The sequence below is a fragment of the Salminus brasiliensis genome, chromosome 4, assembly GCF_030463535.1.
Source record: "Salminus brasiliensis chromosome 4, fSalBra1.hap2, whole genome shotgun sequence".
Classification (NCBI taxonomy): Eukaryota; Metazoa; Chordata; class Actinopteri; order Characiformes; family Bryconidae; genus Salminus; species Salminus brasiliensis.
Window position 1 is genome coordinate 35247222 of NC_132881.1, and position 15217 is coordinate 35262438.

Consider the following 15217-nt stretch of genomic DNA (forward strand, 5'->3'; position numbering starts at 1 on the left):
CTCCGAGCATTCAAAAAGAGGCTGTGACTGTCTTCACATTTATCTAAGGAGGCGTGTTTAGTCCTCACCCTCCCAGTGTCAGGAGCATTGTTGGTGCTCGTGGTGGTTACGTACAGGTGGGTTAATTGGCAGTACCAAATTGGGAGAAAGGGGGGTGGTCAGATATGGTCACCATAGCATTTAGATCGAATGATGTTCAGCACGCATTCAACCAGATATGTCCATGTAACTGGTACTGTATGTACATCACAAGTCTTCAGGAGACTTCAGAGGCCCTGGACGTCTAGAGAGATTTCTGTTTTGGTGTAATATTTAAATGTAATTATGCATTTGTATGTATTTACTTACATAATGACTTCCATTTGCATGTTTTGCATCTAGTTTAGACAGATTCAATCTGTACTTTTTCTGGTTCTTTTGAGGTCCACAAATTGATGTGGAGTAAATGATGTGGGGGTTTTTTTATTTCCACAAAACAAGACTGTATGCACAAGAATTCAAACCATAAACCATCTCTCATCTCCTTACAGATGCAAATGTGATAACAGTTGAATTTCTCTGCTTATATCAATGAGCTACGAGCGAGAAATAATGAATATAAAATTAGATCATGCTTTGTTATCACCAGGGAGAACAGTGATTTCCGAGGGTTAAGACACAGCAGGACGACTATGCTGCCTTTCATCACACTTTTGTCGCAGTGCGAGTTCTGATGAGATATCAGATCACGCTTTCCACCTCAGGTTCCACAGCAGCTTCATACTCTTCCTCAGCCGCTTAGAGTACAGTAGGTCCCCTTGTCCCCTTCTCATTGCTCGTCCCCTTGATCATAGTGGCACGCCTGCAAGAGGTTGTCTCTGTTTTGGGATTAGCAGCAGCTATTCATGGCCATCATCAGGGAGAACTGAAAATACAGCTGTCCCTTTGTCCCTCTCTGGCTGGAGCTGGTGACTCTGCTCGTTGTAAATCCGGGTTCCGCCAGGCTGAGGTACACAGCATGCTCGTGTTGTACCGACTGGTCTCAGTGTGTGCATATTTAAACAGTCTGTGAGCTCAATGTATACATACTCGACTCGCAGCAGCAAAGTCCTTGAAAACTCAGTTCACATACAGTATCTGCACTCGGTGCCATCATCCAGTCTCTTCCACTCACCGGCTGTGAAGTTTATTAAATATTCAGCCTGAATCACAGATATCTTCTAGGGCAGACTGCTTTCATCACATAGGTCTCTACAGTACAGATGGCGCATATAACCCGAGGTTAAGGATGGAGTGATGGAGTTAGTCTGGTGTCATTAGTATTACCTATGCAGTACAATGACGGTGGGTAGACCAGGCACTGTATCTCCATTAGCCATAACAACATAACAATTCCCAAAGACTCCAGAAGGATTTCTGATAGCATTCCCAGCACATATTACAGCAGAGAAATCAGAGCTATTTTTGAAGGCTTTTACAAATATACATCAATCATTATTGTCCATTGGTAATGCTCTTCATTTTCAAGAACAGAGTTCTGCTCAGTTGTTGTGATAGCAGGCCCTTGTCTCACATGCAGACTGCCTTTCATTCCAAAGCCAGTGTTTCCTGCTCTTCTTCTCAAGTGTGTGTGTGTGTGTGTGTGCATGTAAAACACACATTAGAGCCAGAATGCTGGCTAGCTTTTGATCCTCCTACTTGAGTAAGGTTCAGCATGAGCTCTGATGTCTATCCATACATAGATGAATAGAAGCCATCTGATGTATGAAGAGCACCATCAGCATCAACCACATCCATCACTGCTTGGACTGTTTGCTGCATAGTTTGTTAAAAATCCAGATTTGACACTTCGAAAGATCTACCTTCATTTTGGGTAATGCCTACATCTAAATCATCCGTGCACGTGGATCGAATAATTATGGTCAGCACACATTCAATGTCCATCTGACTGGTACTGTGTGTGTACATAACAAGTCTTCAGGAGTGCCGTAAGCAAGAAGTACTGGGGGATTCTCAATATAAAGTACGCCAAGTTCAGACTAGTGTACTTGGGAGTACAGACTTCGCAAGTTGGACTCATGAGTTAAACTGGAGGGTACTTTGTGTACTGTCCTGCTAGGGAGACCTCACATCTCTGAAAATGTTGGACCATTTTTATGTAGGCCCCACCTTAATAAATCAATCTCATGTTTGAAGTTTAAACAAACCCCCCCCTCCCCCCCCCAAAAAAAAATAAAAAAAAAGTGGTGCGCTCTGTCTTTCTCGCACTGAGATTGGTGTGTAGTGCATTCTAGGACATTTGGCTTTCCCACAAGTCACCTCACAGCACATTCTCGATATCATGGCCGGAGCAGGAACACTACTCACACTCTTACAGCATTTTCACACCTGCGTGTTTTAGTCCAGTTACATCAGACTCTGGTTCGTTTTCACCCTTGGTGCGATTTGTTTAAGTGTGGCTGTAAATACAGAAAATTTCACTCAGATGCAGGCTAAAATAATCCCACCGAGACCTTTGAGAGGAAGTGGTCTCAGCCCAGTCCTAAACGAGCTCTGAAGCAGTTTGTTTGGTAGTGAGAATGTGATCTGATCTTGATCTGACCCAACTGTCAGGTCTATAGTTCTGGCTCAGGACCAAGGTGTACTTTGTATTTACTCTGGTATATTGCCCAGATAATCACTGCTGCTATAATCAGATGCCATCACTGTCATTCCGCCATGCTAAATGCTCCAAAAACATGAGCTGTGTCCAAAACCGTACCCTGTTCACTATCCCCTACATGCGGAAATCCGGATCACTATATAGAGCACTATTACAGGGAACAGAATTAGTGATTGATTTTGGACACCACCTGAGATCTGACCATCGGCCTTCCCTGAGAGAAGCTGCATGTGAAGGATTGTGGGTATTCCACGTCTACTGAGTGTACATCGTTTGTACACTATCTATTACAGTGCATTATGGGATTGTTACTGTGCTCTGACAGTTCGGCACTATAGAGTGCATAGGGCACAGTTTCAGACACAGCTGTGCTCTAGTCTGTACACCTGACCTTCTTCCTGTATTTACTTTCTTGCTCCCGCCCCAGACAGGTCTGACCAATAGGCGGAGAGAGATGTTGTCACATGGTTTGTTGTGAGGTAAATTAATGCACTTGATTTTTTTCCCGGTGTGAAAAGAAACCAAACCAAGGGGAAAAGGCCTCTCAGCCAACCAGTCTGTGCTGTAACAGTAAATGAGAGCTGGTGAGACAAGCTAGAGCTTATTTGCATATTGCTGACTAGATGAAACGGGTCCTCCTTCATGATTAGCAAGGTTAGCTTTCTGGGGTGATGTTGTATTTGAATTAAACATGGTGTGTGTAGTTTACGCAGGGCAGGTAGCTAATTATTAACTGTTTCCTAAGAATTTCTGCCACACAGAAAGCAACCTGCTGAAGTGGAAGCCAGCGCTGAAGTACACAGCTTCACAGAACACACACGAACAAACACAGGAGTTAAGTGTTTGATTCGTTTTGCTGAAAGCCAATAAATGCTCCTGCCAGTGTGTAATTGTTTCCCATGTGGATGGTGTTTTATTTAGTGCTATATTTGCTTCGGTTTAACACACAGCAAAAGGTGGAATGCTCGCGTTACTGGACTTATTTCCAACCACTGATATGGTGTAATGGCTGGACTCGAGAGAGTGTGTGAAGAGTGTTGTGAATATTCAGGAAACGGAGTGTGTAATAAAATGTTTCACTGAATCTAATCATCAGAGGCGTGTGCCCTATAATCTCCACACCGTACACACACAAAACACACCAGAAGGGTTCTGTGATTATAGTCAAATGTTTTGTGCTGTATAGGAAAGTTGTTTTCCCTTTTCTTTTCTTTTACAGAACAGTGTGTGACAGGTTTTCCATCGTGGAAAATAAATATGTAACCACACATAGAACTGTTTAAGCACACAAGGGGACAACTTTTTTAGTTTTAGGATGAACACATATTGCTTCTTTAAGGTGAGTAGAGGATTATACACCCTGTAATGTGCCTTAAGTGTTTGTGTTAAAAGTTATTTTATTATAATTATAATTATGATAATTATTATTGTTATTACACAATGGCAGCAATGGATAATATAATAATAAAATAATAATAATAATAATAATAATCCATTGCTGCCATTGTGTAATAATAATAATAATAATAATAATAATATTCATCATCATCATCATAATGGTATTTTATTATTTAATTATTATTTAATATTAGTATTAATATTAATAGTTACATTAATAATTACAACAACAATAATAATGGAATTTTAATATTTTGTTATTGTTATTTATTATTATTGTTGTTGTTGTTATTAAACTCTATTAAAAGTTTACCTTATCCTTTTTTGCTTTGTAACGTCAAACTGTGTGAGTGTGTGTGTGTGTGTTTTTCCCACCCCTGCCATGTAATTTGAAACAATGTACATTGTTTTCCAGTGAGCGATGTGATGTCACATGGCGGTTCCAGCGAGTCCTCCTCTGTGCTGATGGAGTGCTGAAAGGGGAGGTACTACTTTGTTACACACTCCCATGTAGATTAACCTTTCAATTAGTTGTTATCAGGCTCCCTCTGCCTCCGCGCGCGTTTATTCTGCCCGATCAAACGCTGGATTTTAATTGACCTCGTTCCGCCTTTTCGGTGTTTCCAATAAACGCACAACTGCTCGGAGCGGAGCGAGAAAAAGAGAGAGAGACAGAGAGACAGAGGGAGAGAGAGAGAGAGAGAGAGAGAGAGAGAGAGAGAGACAGGGGGAAAGAGAAAGAGAGAGAAACCGCGCCAGGAACTTAAAGGTAACAGAACTGTTGGCCCTGCCTGTGGCCGAGCTGCGTTCAGAGTTCTTAATTAGCCATAAATGTTTTAATCGTTCAAGTTTGCCGTGAGCGATGTAACTTGACGTGAGACTGAGTGAGCGAGCGAGTGTAAGTGTACGAGTGTGTGCGTGTGTGTGTCTGTGGACGTAACCGAGCGATCGAGTGAGTGCGATGGATTTGGGATCAATCGCAGAGATTACACTGCTTGACACGCGTAAATGGAATTTTCCAGATGCTATCTGTTTTCAATAGCCTGATCCGGAGTCGGAGCACATTAGCTTAAAGCCTCGAGCTGAGGCTGATTTGGAGCTCGCGGGCTTGCGGGCTGGATGCAGCGAGGCTGCAGACAGACATCACAGCAGCAGCCCTGGAGCAGTTCTGATCCGGCGAGGAGAGAAATGTTGAAGCCGGCATCACACTAGTCGTGTCAAGCCTTCCCTTGATGGATAATCGTTTCAGAAATGTCATTTCGTACTCCGGGCTTTTATGAGTGCATAGTCTCGCAGCCTTTTGAACAGCGATGTCCAGCAGATCCTGGGCGAACTAGCACTTGTTTTAAAGTGTTTAGATAAGGCTGTGGGGTCTATCTGACGAGAAAAGGCATCCTGGAGCACTTTTATTAGGCTAATTAATCATAAGTACATTATGATTTCAAGAAAATACGTCTCGCTTGATGTGCGCTAATGTCTTGTGTAGCGTAGCCTAATTCTCATGAGGAGGAGCCTGAGTAAAGGTGGACTTGTGGCCGGTGGATAATTTAGCCTTAAATCTCGCCCCTGTAGTTTGACTGCAACACATTATCTTGTAAAAGCAGATGTTTTCGCCTTATGTCCAGAATTTCTCCTCCAAGAGCGGCGAGAATCGCAGGTTTGCAGGGTTAAGGTAACACGGGTCACCTTAAAAGGCGGGTCAAGTGATTTATTGGCAGATTATGAAGCCAATCGACTCCTCGAGAGGCTGAACTCCGTCTTTATGATTGACACTTTCGTTATCAAACCAGGGATCGGCGTTTGCCCTTTCTAACCAATATTAAAGTTTCTTGGGAGGAACCGTCGCTGTGAAGGTGAGGTTTAATGAGACTCCATTGGGTTGTAATCAGTGTCATGTCGGATTCATGTAAACTACAACATTGTAACAAAATGGCGTCTGTTTAGTAACGCGACCGGGCAGCCCCAGCAGCAGCAGCAGCAGCAGCAGCAGGAGCCGCGCAGTCACCTGTCCTCTGAAGAGCATTCTGAGTTGGGGAGTGAGGTTTGTTTATCCCTCTCTTGTCTCGGAGCGCACGGCGATCTTAATGGAAGCTTTTACTTCTCATCATAAATTATCGATAGTCATCTGTCGGAAGTAGTCATAAACCATAGACTCATTTAGCTAGCCCGCTAGCCCGCTAGCTAGCGCTGTGAGCAGAGCGGCGGAGCTCGGTTTGGCTAGCTAGCTCGCTGCCGAAGGTTATGAGTCCAGGTCCGGAAAGTAGAAATCCACCCCGGGATTCTGTTCCAACGGCTAGAGTGGCGTGGCTGCAGCTGAGCTGCGGTGCCGGTTGGAACGAAGTCCCTGAGTGGCCGTGTGCTCTCCGGACCTGGATTCGTACCCTCTGCTCGCTGCTGACTTGCGGTCTTTGCAAGTTTGGCTAGCTAGCTAACGTTAGCTAGCTTTTGACAAGCTCGCGGTGAGGGTAGCTAGCTATGTGAAATTGCTGCTAAGCTAGCGAGCACAGTGGCATTTAGCATATTAGCTAACATGTATGCTAGCTTATGTGTATTTTTTTTATTTTATTTATTTTTCCTCCAACGGAATAAAAAATAGAGTCAAGACGAGACTCGAGGTCGACTCGTTTTGGTGGCGTTGTCGATGTACTCGTTGGTATTTTTTTTTCTTTTTGGACAGTGCACTCTTCATCAGTCAAAGCCAGCTTGTTAACCTAACACTAAGTCTCGAATGAAGAAAACACAGCGTGTGTTTTTAACAGTCAGCTGGGCTCTTATCTGTCTTATCTGTCACTGCGCTCAGCCCGATAACTGCTTTGTTAGGAGTCCGGCTGAGTGGCGGTAGTGTTGGCTAGATGTCTAGATATTTGTGCTGCTGCAAGTTTAACCTGTCCCGAGTTATCTAACGAGAGCTAGCTAACTAGATATTTACTCTGAGTTGTTTGAGTTTGTACACGCACAAGTACGAGAGTGCTGCTAAAATACTTGAACTTGAACGGCTAACGTGGATAGCTAAGCGCTACCATGTCTAGCTACTTGTTTGGCGAGGCGAAGCGCTTTACTCGCCACCTGAAGCCACGAATGCTGCTTGGTTTTGGGGTGTTTTGGCTTAGTACCTTCGTACATGACCGCTCTGATGGAATAGAGGGACTATCAGGGACTTAAATGGGGGTCTGAGGGTCAGTGTAGCCACTATTTCTGTCTCGTTCTTGTCAGGTCATCGATGTAATGTTGTTGAATGTGGGGTTATCGCTCCCCTCCGTTACACATAGCTGTCAGTGGTGAGCGGAGGAATTCGGAGGAAATTGTACACTGCGTGTCACCTGCTGGCTGGTTGCTGCACTGTTCGTTCTTCCTTGATGTTATTTAGCGTCCTCCTGCTTAACCCTTTATTTTGCATGCATGGTTATTTGTGGTGGATTTAGCACGTTTAGTTTGTTAGTTTGCTTTTCTGGAACTATTTCAAATGGAAAACAGCTGATAAGGCAAGTCCTTGTCACTACAGTGTGATTTCACTTTCCCAAGCAAAGTGTGTGTGTGTATGTGCAGAAGGGCAGGGATGATCTTTAACCCTGTTGCACTGGTCCAGCTGGTTTAGGGCGTTAGGTGGACCTGAAGGTATTCCTCTGTGTGGTAGCTACGCATCTAATCATGAAGTCAGGTTGTGTTTACTCACAGTTTTGGTCCGAAAGGTAGGGTGAAACTAATGGAGGTTCAGTGGCTGAACCTTCAAACTGTGGAGCTTGTAGAAGCTTCAGATCAGTTTTCTGAGCTGGAAGTGTTTCGTTTGGTGTTCAGTTTTACTGTGGAATTGACTTCTTGTCATGTCTTCTGAAAGCTCACTGTCGTACACCACCAGAGCAGATCACACTCCTAGCAGCTGTGATCACATCTGTTTGATTAAGTGAGCTAGGTTTTCACGTGGGAAGTAAATGGACCAATATGACCAGTGTAGAACTTGACCCGGCCCAGTCAGACTGCCTGGATGTTGGTGAGGAGTGTGATCTACTTTTTCTTCAGTTACGCTTCAGTAATTAAGGTTTAGTTTTTTGGTTTAATGTTCTGACCTCTATGGTTCATCTTTTAGACTGTGAGGGTCTCAGGAAGCGTACAGTAGTGCCGAACAGTCTTCAGTTTCTGTGCTGACAGCTGCTGTGGATGTTTTTGAGCAGTTTGACTCCAGTTCTCTAAGGTATTCAGTACTGGTGGAGGTTTCTGAACTGATGCTTTTAGCACTCTGGTTGTTTTTAGGAAAGGTGGGCTACTTTCGCCTCTACTTGAATTGTGGTCTGTGATGTAGCAGTACTTTTACTTGAATATGTGCAGTATAGTTATACACGCTATTCTGTACACCTCTGTGTGTCTTTACTTAACATTTTTTTTAGCTGTGAGAAATATTTATGTATGATGAGGCTATTTTCATTATTTTATTCTTTAGGTGATATTGATATTGTGTATGAATGGCAATTAATGGCCCTCTTCCCATGTGCATGCATGCCAACCAGCAAACTGTAAGACCTCAGTGTTTTCTGGGTCAGGGTCTATGTGTATTATACAAACATGCACATATCTACCTGTTACATATGCTTGTAACACATTTGCTACAGTTAAACACCCACCTGTGGCAAGATGACAAACCTGTAATTACTGCACATAATAGTAAGGGTACAGTATAGGGTAAGGGCAAGCAGTGGTCCCAATGCATATTTTTTTCTCAGGATTGTTTTGAGATGTGAATAAGAGGCTCACTGTTTTCCAAAAAAGGTTGAAGACAAACTAAAGCACAACAAGGCACACTTAGATGAGGAAGAAAGTATAGGGTCCAGTTCAGAACAGAGAATGGCAAAGAAATGTGGCCTCCAGCAGTCTATGAAAATGTTGAAATATAAGATGGCACATTAGCGCGTTATCAAACTCCAGACACTTTGCATGTCATTTAAGCCTTTTAGATACATGAAGGAGTTCAGATACATTGAGATCCAGAAGGCCAACATCTTGTCAGCTTTAGTGAAACCAAGAAAAATAACATTTAATTAAAAAGAGATCTGCAATAACGTCTGCTATTAATAATCAAAAAACATTGTGCTCATGCTCAAAAGGCAAAAGTTATAGCCAGTGTTTTAGAGGTCTTTAAAATGTTGTCGTGATGGTGTTCAGATGAACATGTTGCAAAACTGGTGGATTGTAGGAACGTGTTATTAGTGATATATCTGTTTGATTAATATGTGAACGTTGTGTCAGTCTAGGTGGTGTCCAGGGTTGTAACAGTTGAGACTGCATCCTCCACATAAGAGCCCTTTATGTAGGAGTTTTATTAGTCTGTGATAATTCAGGAACATAAGCTGCATGCTCGGTCTTCATGAATCACCTGATTAAGTGACACCATCTGTAGTCCACAGAGTGCATTTTTTTCTGTTGTGATCAGTTTGTGTTGTCACTTTTGATTCAGTTTTGCTTGCTTACTGTCCAATTAATTACGTATGTATACCACATCTGTTGTAGAAGTCTGAGAGAGCCTGTCACATTGATTTTCAGCAACACACCTTGTTAAACGGTTACTGTTTGGTTCTTTATTGCTACAGTTCTCAGTTAGATCTGTGATGTATAGCCAGGGGCTCTGTGAATTTTGTTCCCGAGCCAATACAAAGTTTGACCTGAGCCAAAAAAAAAACATGATCCGAGATATGCCGCAACACCGCTAGGCTAATCACTCAGTTAACCAGCTACAATAGGCTGAAATCAACTACCTTTCAAGTGGAATTTGACGAATTTGGTATCGGTAGACCGAAATGTTAGCTGTCTCAGGGTTCAAGTCATCGAGGTTGTGAAACTACAGCTTACTGCAGAGCACACTGATGATGCCAGCCAAGGAATTTTTCTAATGGTAGAATGAGGAGGACAATCAAAAAATGAGTAGTGAGTCTAGACACTATTAGTAGTTTAGCAGATTTCTGAAAGCTAAAGCTTGTACATCACTGGAAAAACAACTTGTACTCCCATCAGATTTATAGAACGGTCCATATTTGCCTGAGTTTGCATGTCGTAACAATAAATTGCAGAAAGTTTGAGAACAGCTGCTCAATTGCTGCCCTGCCTTTGCCTTCAGTATCCCAGGTTGTGATGTAAATGTGTAGGAGTACAGTTTAACAGCTGTAAAACAGAAAAATGAGTCTCTCTTGCCAGCACTTAGCAGGCTTTGTTTTATATTAATGAAGGACTAGCACTGTCTCGATTAATTCAACCTGTTTGGATTCAAGCTGTCGGTTTAATCTGTTCAAACATTAACCAAGCTGTTTTGCCACTATTACTAATTTAAAGAGAAGGGGCATCTCTAATGCCAAAAGCATATTTGTAGAGGATTTTCACTCCCTGGGTTTTAGTGATTTGGTTCAGTGGCATGGTAATAAAAACTATGCTTGAGATGGACGATACTATGATATGATACAGATCAAGGGTGGGTCAGGATGCTTCAATAACCTTTCTAGGCGAACTTGGTAATGCATCATCGTGCAGGGCTTTTGTAATGTTCCCACAGTGACTCTCAACAAGAAATGTACTTTACTTTTTTGGAATCAACTACATTTAAATTTTTGAGTGGTTGGTTAGTTGTTGTCTGCACTGTTGGCTGTTTTGAGTGATTAGTGGTGGTTGTTAGCTCTGCAGTGCTCTGATGCACACTGAACACCACTAACCAGATACAGACTGAGAGTAAAGTCTTTACTCTGATTCCTTCATCAGGCACATTAGTTTTAGACATTCTTTAAATGAGTTTGAATCAGACACAACATCCAGAGCCAACATGCCTTTATTGTGTTTTTTTCAGAAGTGTGCAAGCATCGTAGTTCCAGGTTGAACAAGGAACAGAAGTGTCCTATGACCAGAAGCCTCACATAGGTGATCCTTAACTTCAGAATATGACATGATTGGCTCAGGATCGGCTAATTTTGGCTGATTGCATATTTTCGTATTTATCTCTAAACTGCACCACACAGTTCTTAGAAAGTCAGCCTGACTACCTTTTTTAAAGGTCTAGGGTAGGTTGAGAACTGTGTTCCTTGTGGTCTGATGCATACAAAATGTATTTTCCATCAAACTTCATTCTGTAATACTTTTTCTTCTTCTCTTTTCAGGTATCTCCCGTGTGTGACCTGAAAAGGATTGTTCAGGACAGTCTTCTGGATTTATTAAGGGATTTCTTTTGGCCATCTATTTCGAGGAAACCTGAGGAAATGTAGAGACGGTCTGGTGTGAGGAATTCTGTCACAAACAAATCTCATCCATCATGGTGTAGTAATGGCTGACTTCTGCTTGTGGATGCGAATTCTTTGCTCATAAAAAAAGAAGGAATGTATTCATGGATTACGCCTTAATGAAACAAATTATTTCACCATGGTGAAACTGGCCAATCCCCTGTACACAGAGTGGATTCTTGAGGCTATTCAGAAGATCAAAAGGCAAAAGCAGCGGCCTTCAGAGGAGCGAATTTGTCATGCTGTATCGACATCACACGGACTAGACAAGGGTGTTGTGCTCCAGCAACTGGAGCTGGCTGTGAAGGATGGATCCATCCTTAAGGTTACTAGCAAAGGTTGCGCTTCGTACAAAGATCCGGATAACCCAGGGAGGATTGCGGCGATCAAGCCTGGAGGCCCGGCATCTTCTGCGGTGGGATCTGTGCTACCTGCAGGAGATCTTCGACATGTGGATTGGAATAAGGTCCTCAGGAGGGCTATTGAGGGTCTGGGTGTCCCTGCAGGCTCCTCTCTTAGGAACATAGAGCGGTTCCTAAGGAGCCAGGATGACCTGGTGAGTGTTGTGGCTAACCCCAGATTTCAGCAGCGGTTGAGGCTGGCTGCTAAGAGGGCGGTGAATAACGGGAGGCTGCTAAAGGAAGGGCCACTCTATAGGATAAAAAATGCTGGAGCAGGAGGAAAAGCAGGTTTCAGGAGCAGCGTAGCCTGGGCTCTGGACCTTCCACCTGTGACGCTTCTCCCACACGAGAAAGATCAGGTATGGATATTGGGGATGTTTTAGTTGACATTAAAACCCAGTTTAATTTTATTTGATTTATGTCCAATGTACAAAGATTGCTGATATGGATGAAGTAAATTTTCTCCGGTTGAGCCTATCTTAAGATATTTTGTCATCTGTAAGGTGTTGCATTTGAGGAAATGTAAATATATATTTTTTCCACAGGATAGGGAGTAGACACCTGGCATGTTGCTGTTTCAATGTGGGCTTGAATTTCTCTGTAAAACCACCATGAATTCTGAAATGGTGTGTTCTTTGTGTGCTTAAGCTCATTTTTAGATTTCACATGAGGAAGTACTTTGCCAGTCTGTGCTTCCCCTACGCTTACAGCATTTAATATGTCACAGATATAAAATGTCAGTAGGTGAAATGTCTTTATCTAGTGATGCTTAAAGTAGTGGGTGATTTACTTATAGCCTACACTGGGAGGAAAATGATTATTTAAGGCTGTCCCTGGTTCACTGTCATTTAAGCTATGGGTTTTAGCCTGGCTCTGGCTCTGGCTCTTAGTGCTCATTTTTTTTAGCTGGGGGTTACTAACAATGGGAGACCATTTGGTAATCAAATCTTGGAGCACATTCCCTTGTCTGCTCCTTGTTGAGTTGTTCATTGAAAGCAAAAGCTTTTGGTTTCCAGGCGCGGGGGCTTGACTGTTGCTAAGCGATGTGTTTTTCATTGACACTAGGACATGATAGCATGGTGCCAGTCCTTTTTTTCACAATCAGGGAGAAGGTCTGCCATCTCGCAGATGGTTTAGGGAGCCTGCAGTGGTGGGCCGGCCGCTGATTAGCTCAATGCGTTAAAAGGGCCCTTTTGTTGTTAATTGTGTGCTTGGGGACTGGTCAGTCTGCAGCTGCTCCAGGCCTCTTTATCATATGCTGCTAGGGGTTAAGATATGAGAAAGGAGAGGGCCAGACCCCTCCTCTTTTGTCCCATTTGCTGGCAGGATCAGATTTTCTGCTGGGGAAGGTATATTAGATGCCCTGGTTGGCTTTCTTTTTGACATTCTTGAAACTCCTGCTTGGATTGAAACACAGTAATTGAATAAGGGTCTGTTAAAGTAGTGCTGATTACATCAGTTCAGTAGAAGTGTGTATGTGTGTATGTGTGTATGTGTGTGTGTGTAGTGTTGAGTACAGGGCCACTGGTTTGCAGCTGTGGTGAACAGAATAGCACAACTTGTCACACAGTGCATTATAGGCTTAAGCCCTTTTCTTTGTTTCTCCTACAAATTTCTGACAACCATGCATCAACCAGGGGCCTGTCACATTAAGGGTATTCAGCAAACTCCGAGTAACTCAAAGTTCCCTACATTGACACTAAAATACCTAACAAAAGCAACCAAGTCTGATGTGGTTTATGGCTGTGAGTAACATATTTCTCTCTAGGTTTAGATACTAGATAGATTTGATGACTTTGGTGACTTCTATAATAAACTGGTAATAAACTTAGTTCTGGACAATTGAATGTTTACCAATTATATTTGAGATAGCGAAGTGAGAGATTTGAGATTTGTAATGGAAATGTGAATAAATAAATACTGAAAATACTGAAACTTTAACATTATACTTTATTTATTCATTAATTTATTTTTAAGTCATATTGCCCAACTCTACTGCCAGTCAGAGGAAGTATGGAAAAGATTATGTCCTACTGATTTAATACTGAGGTAAAATGACTTATCTTTTCTTTAAATTATTGTTATAGTGAGCTATATCTTCTAATCCAGTCTGACTGACCTCACTGACCATTCAGCTCCCAGCTGCTTTTAAAACTGATATCTGTTGTTTGTGAACTACTGATGTGAAATCACTATACTGTATTTATAGTGAGGTGAATGTGCCAAGATTTGGGTTTCTATAGCATTTGTATTAGCATTAGCCACCTTCCAGTTCTGAATGTGCTGTTCAGTGCTGGTTTAAAAGCAGAGAAAGATTCATTCCTTCCCAATTGGTAAAACGGAGCGTTTCCCCAATAATTTTATGTTCTTTTAAATATTATGTTAAGGTTTTTCCACTGTTTAGTTTAGTTTCACACTGCAGACTCTCAAAACTCTTATTGACTTTCTGAGAATGCCCTTACTGCTGCGGGCCGGGCATAATGTCTGTTAATTGGTGCTTTAAGGACATCAGTTTGTGCTTAAAAAAGGACTCTGAACAGGTTACTACATGTTACTACATGAATGTTTGTTTTTTCAGATCCATTGCTTGATGTCTTGTTTTGGATTAAGCCTTTTTATCCAAAAAGCAGTACATTTTAGGGGTCTATAGAAAGTAGTACCCAACTATTAAAGTGCAACTATTGGACCCTATGTGGTTGATTGGGTGATCCTACTGCATAGAGCACAGACTTTTGCACCCAATCCATTCCTGTAGGTCGAAAAGTTGTAAAGAAAAATTGACAATTGAAAACTGTACATTTGATCAAAAAGCTGTACAGAAGCACAAATCGACTAATCTGGAGTTGGAACAGCGTTCCCTCAAACGGTGCAATCGTTACTGGGGATCCGATGTTTGTGGTTGACCTCAAAGCCTTTATGTATCTTGTATGCATCTTTAACTATTGAATTATACTGAAATTCCTCCATCAACTAATGATGTAAGAGCGGTTTAAGATCCCAAATCCTGAATTTAACCCATTTCAAGAGCAACTTAAACATGTGGTATAAGAGGGGAGAGGGGACAGAAATCCAAGGTTGGATTAAAGCAAATTTGCAGATAGATGGCGGAATAATAAAATCTTACATTCTGGGCCCCAGTGGGCGTTAAACCTGAATGATTCTGACTAAATGTCACTTGGTTAAAGATGATCCTCATAGTTTTGGTCAAATAGTTGTCAGGCCTGTCCGAATGCCTGTGATTTAGACACACTCATTAGCATTGGTCAGCATGTTTAAAAGGCACACCATGGAAATGTGTGGAATTGCATCACCAAACTGCAGAGGTAAATACTGTAAGCAAATGATATACCTACTGTGCAAACCTGCCGTCATTCTGGTCTTCCAGAGCAAATAAATACATGCTAAATATCTTGTAAAAAACATTTTTCTCTTTTTATTTATTTATTTATTTATTTATTATATTTATTTATTAATAAACATGTCCAGTCCTGTTGTTTTATTTATTTTTAAGCAGTTAACTGTGGCTACTG

The 15217-nt window shown here is 42.0% G+C and overlaps 1 protein-coding gene across 1 annotated transcript in view; it reads left to right on the forward strand.

Moving 5' to 3' along the window:
- Positions 1-4584: 4584 nt before the first annotated feature.
- kat6b (K(lysine) acetyltransferase 6B) overlaps positions 4585-15217 on the forward strand; it is a 36938-nt gene continuing 26305 nt past the window's right edge. The window contains exons 1-3 of the mRNA XM_072678180.1: positions 4585-5892; positions 5984-6080; positions 11167-12046. Coding sequence (XP_072534281.1) covers positions 11426-12046 — 621 coding nt within the window. The 5' untranslated portion in view covers positions 4585-5892; positions 5984-6080; positions 11167-11425. The remainder of the gene's footprint in view (positions 5893-5983; positions 6081-11166; positions 12047-15217) is intronic.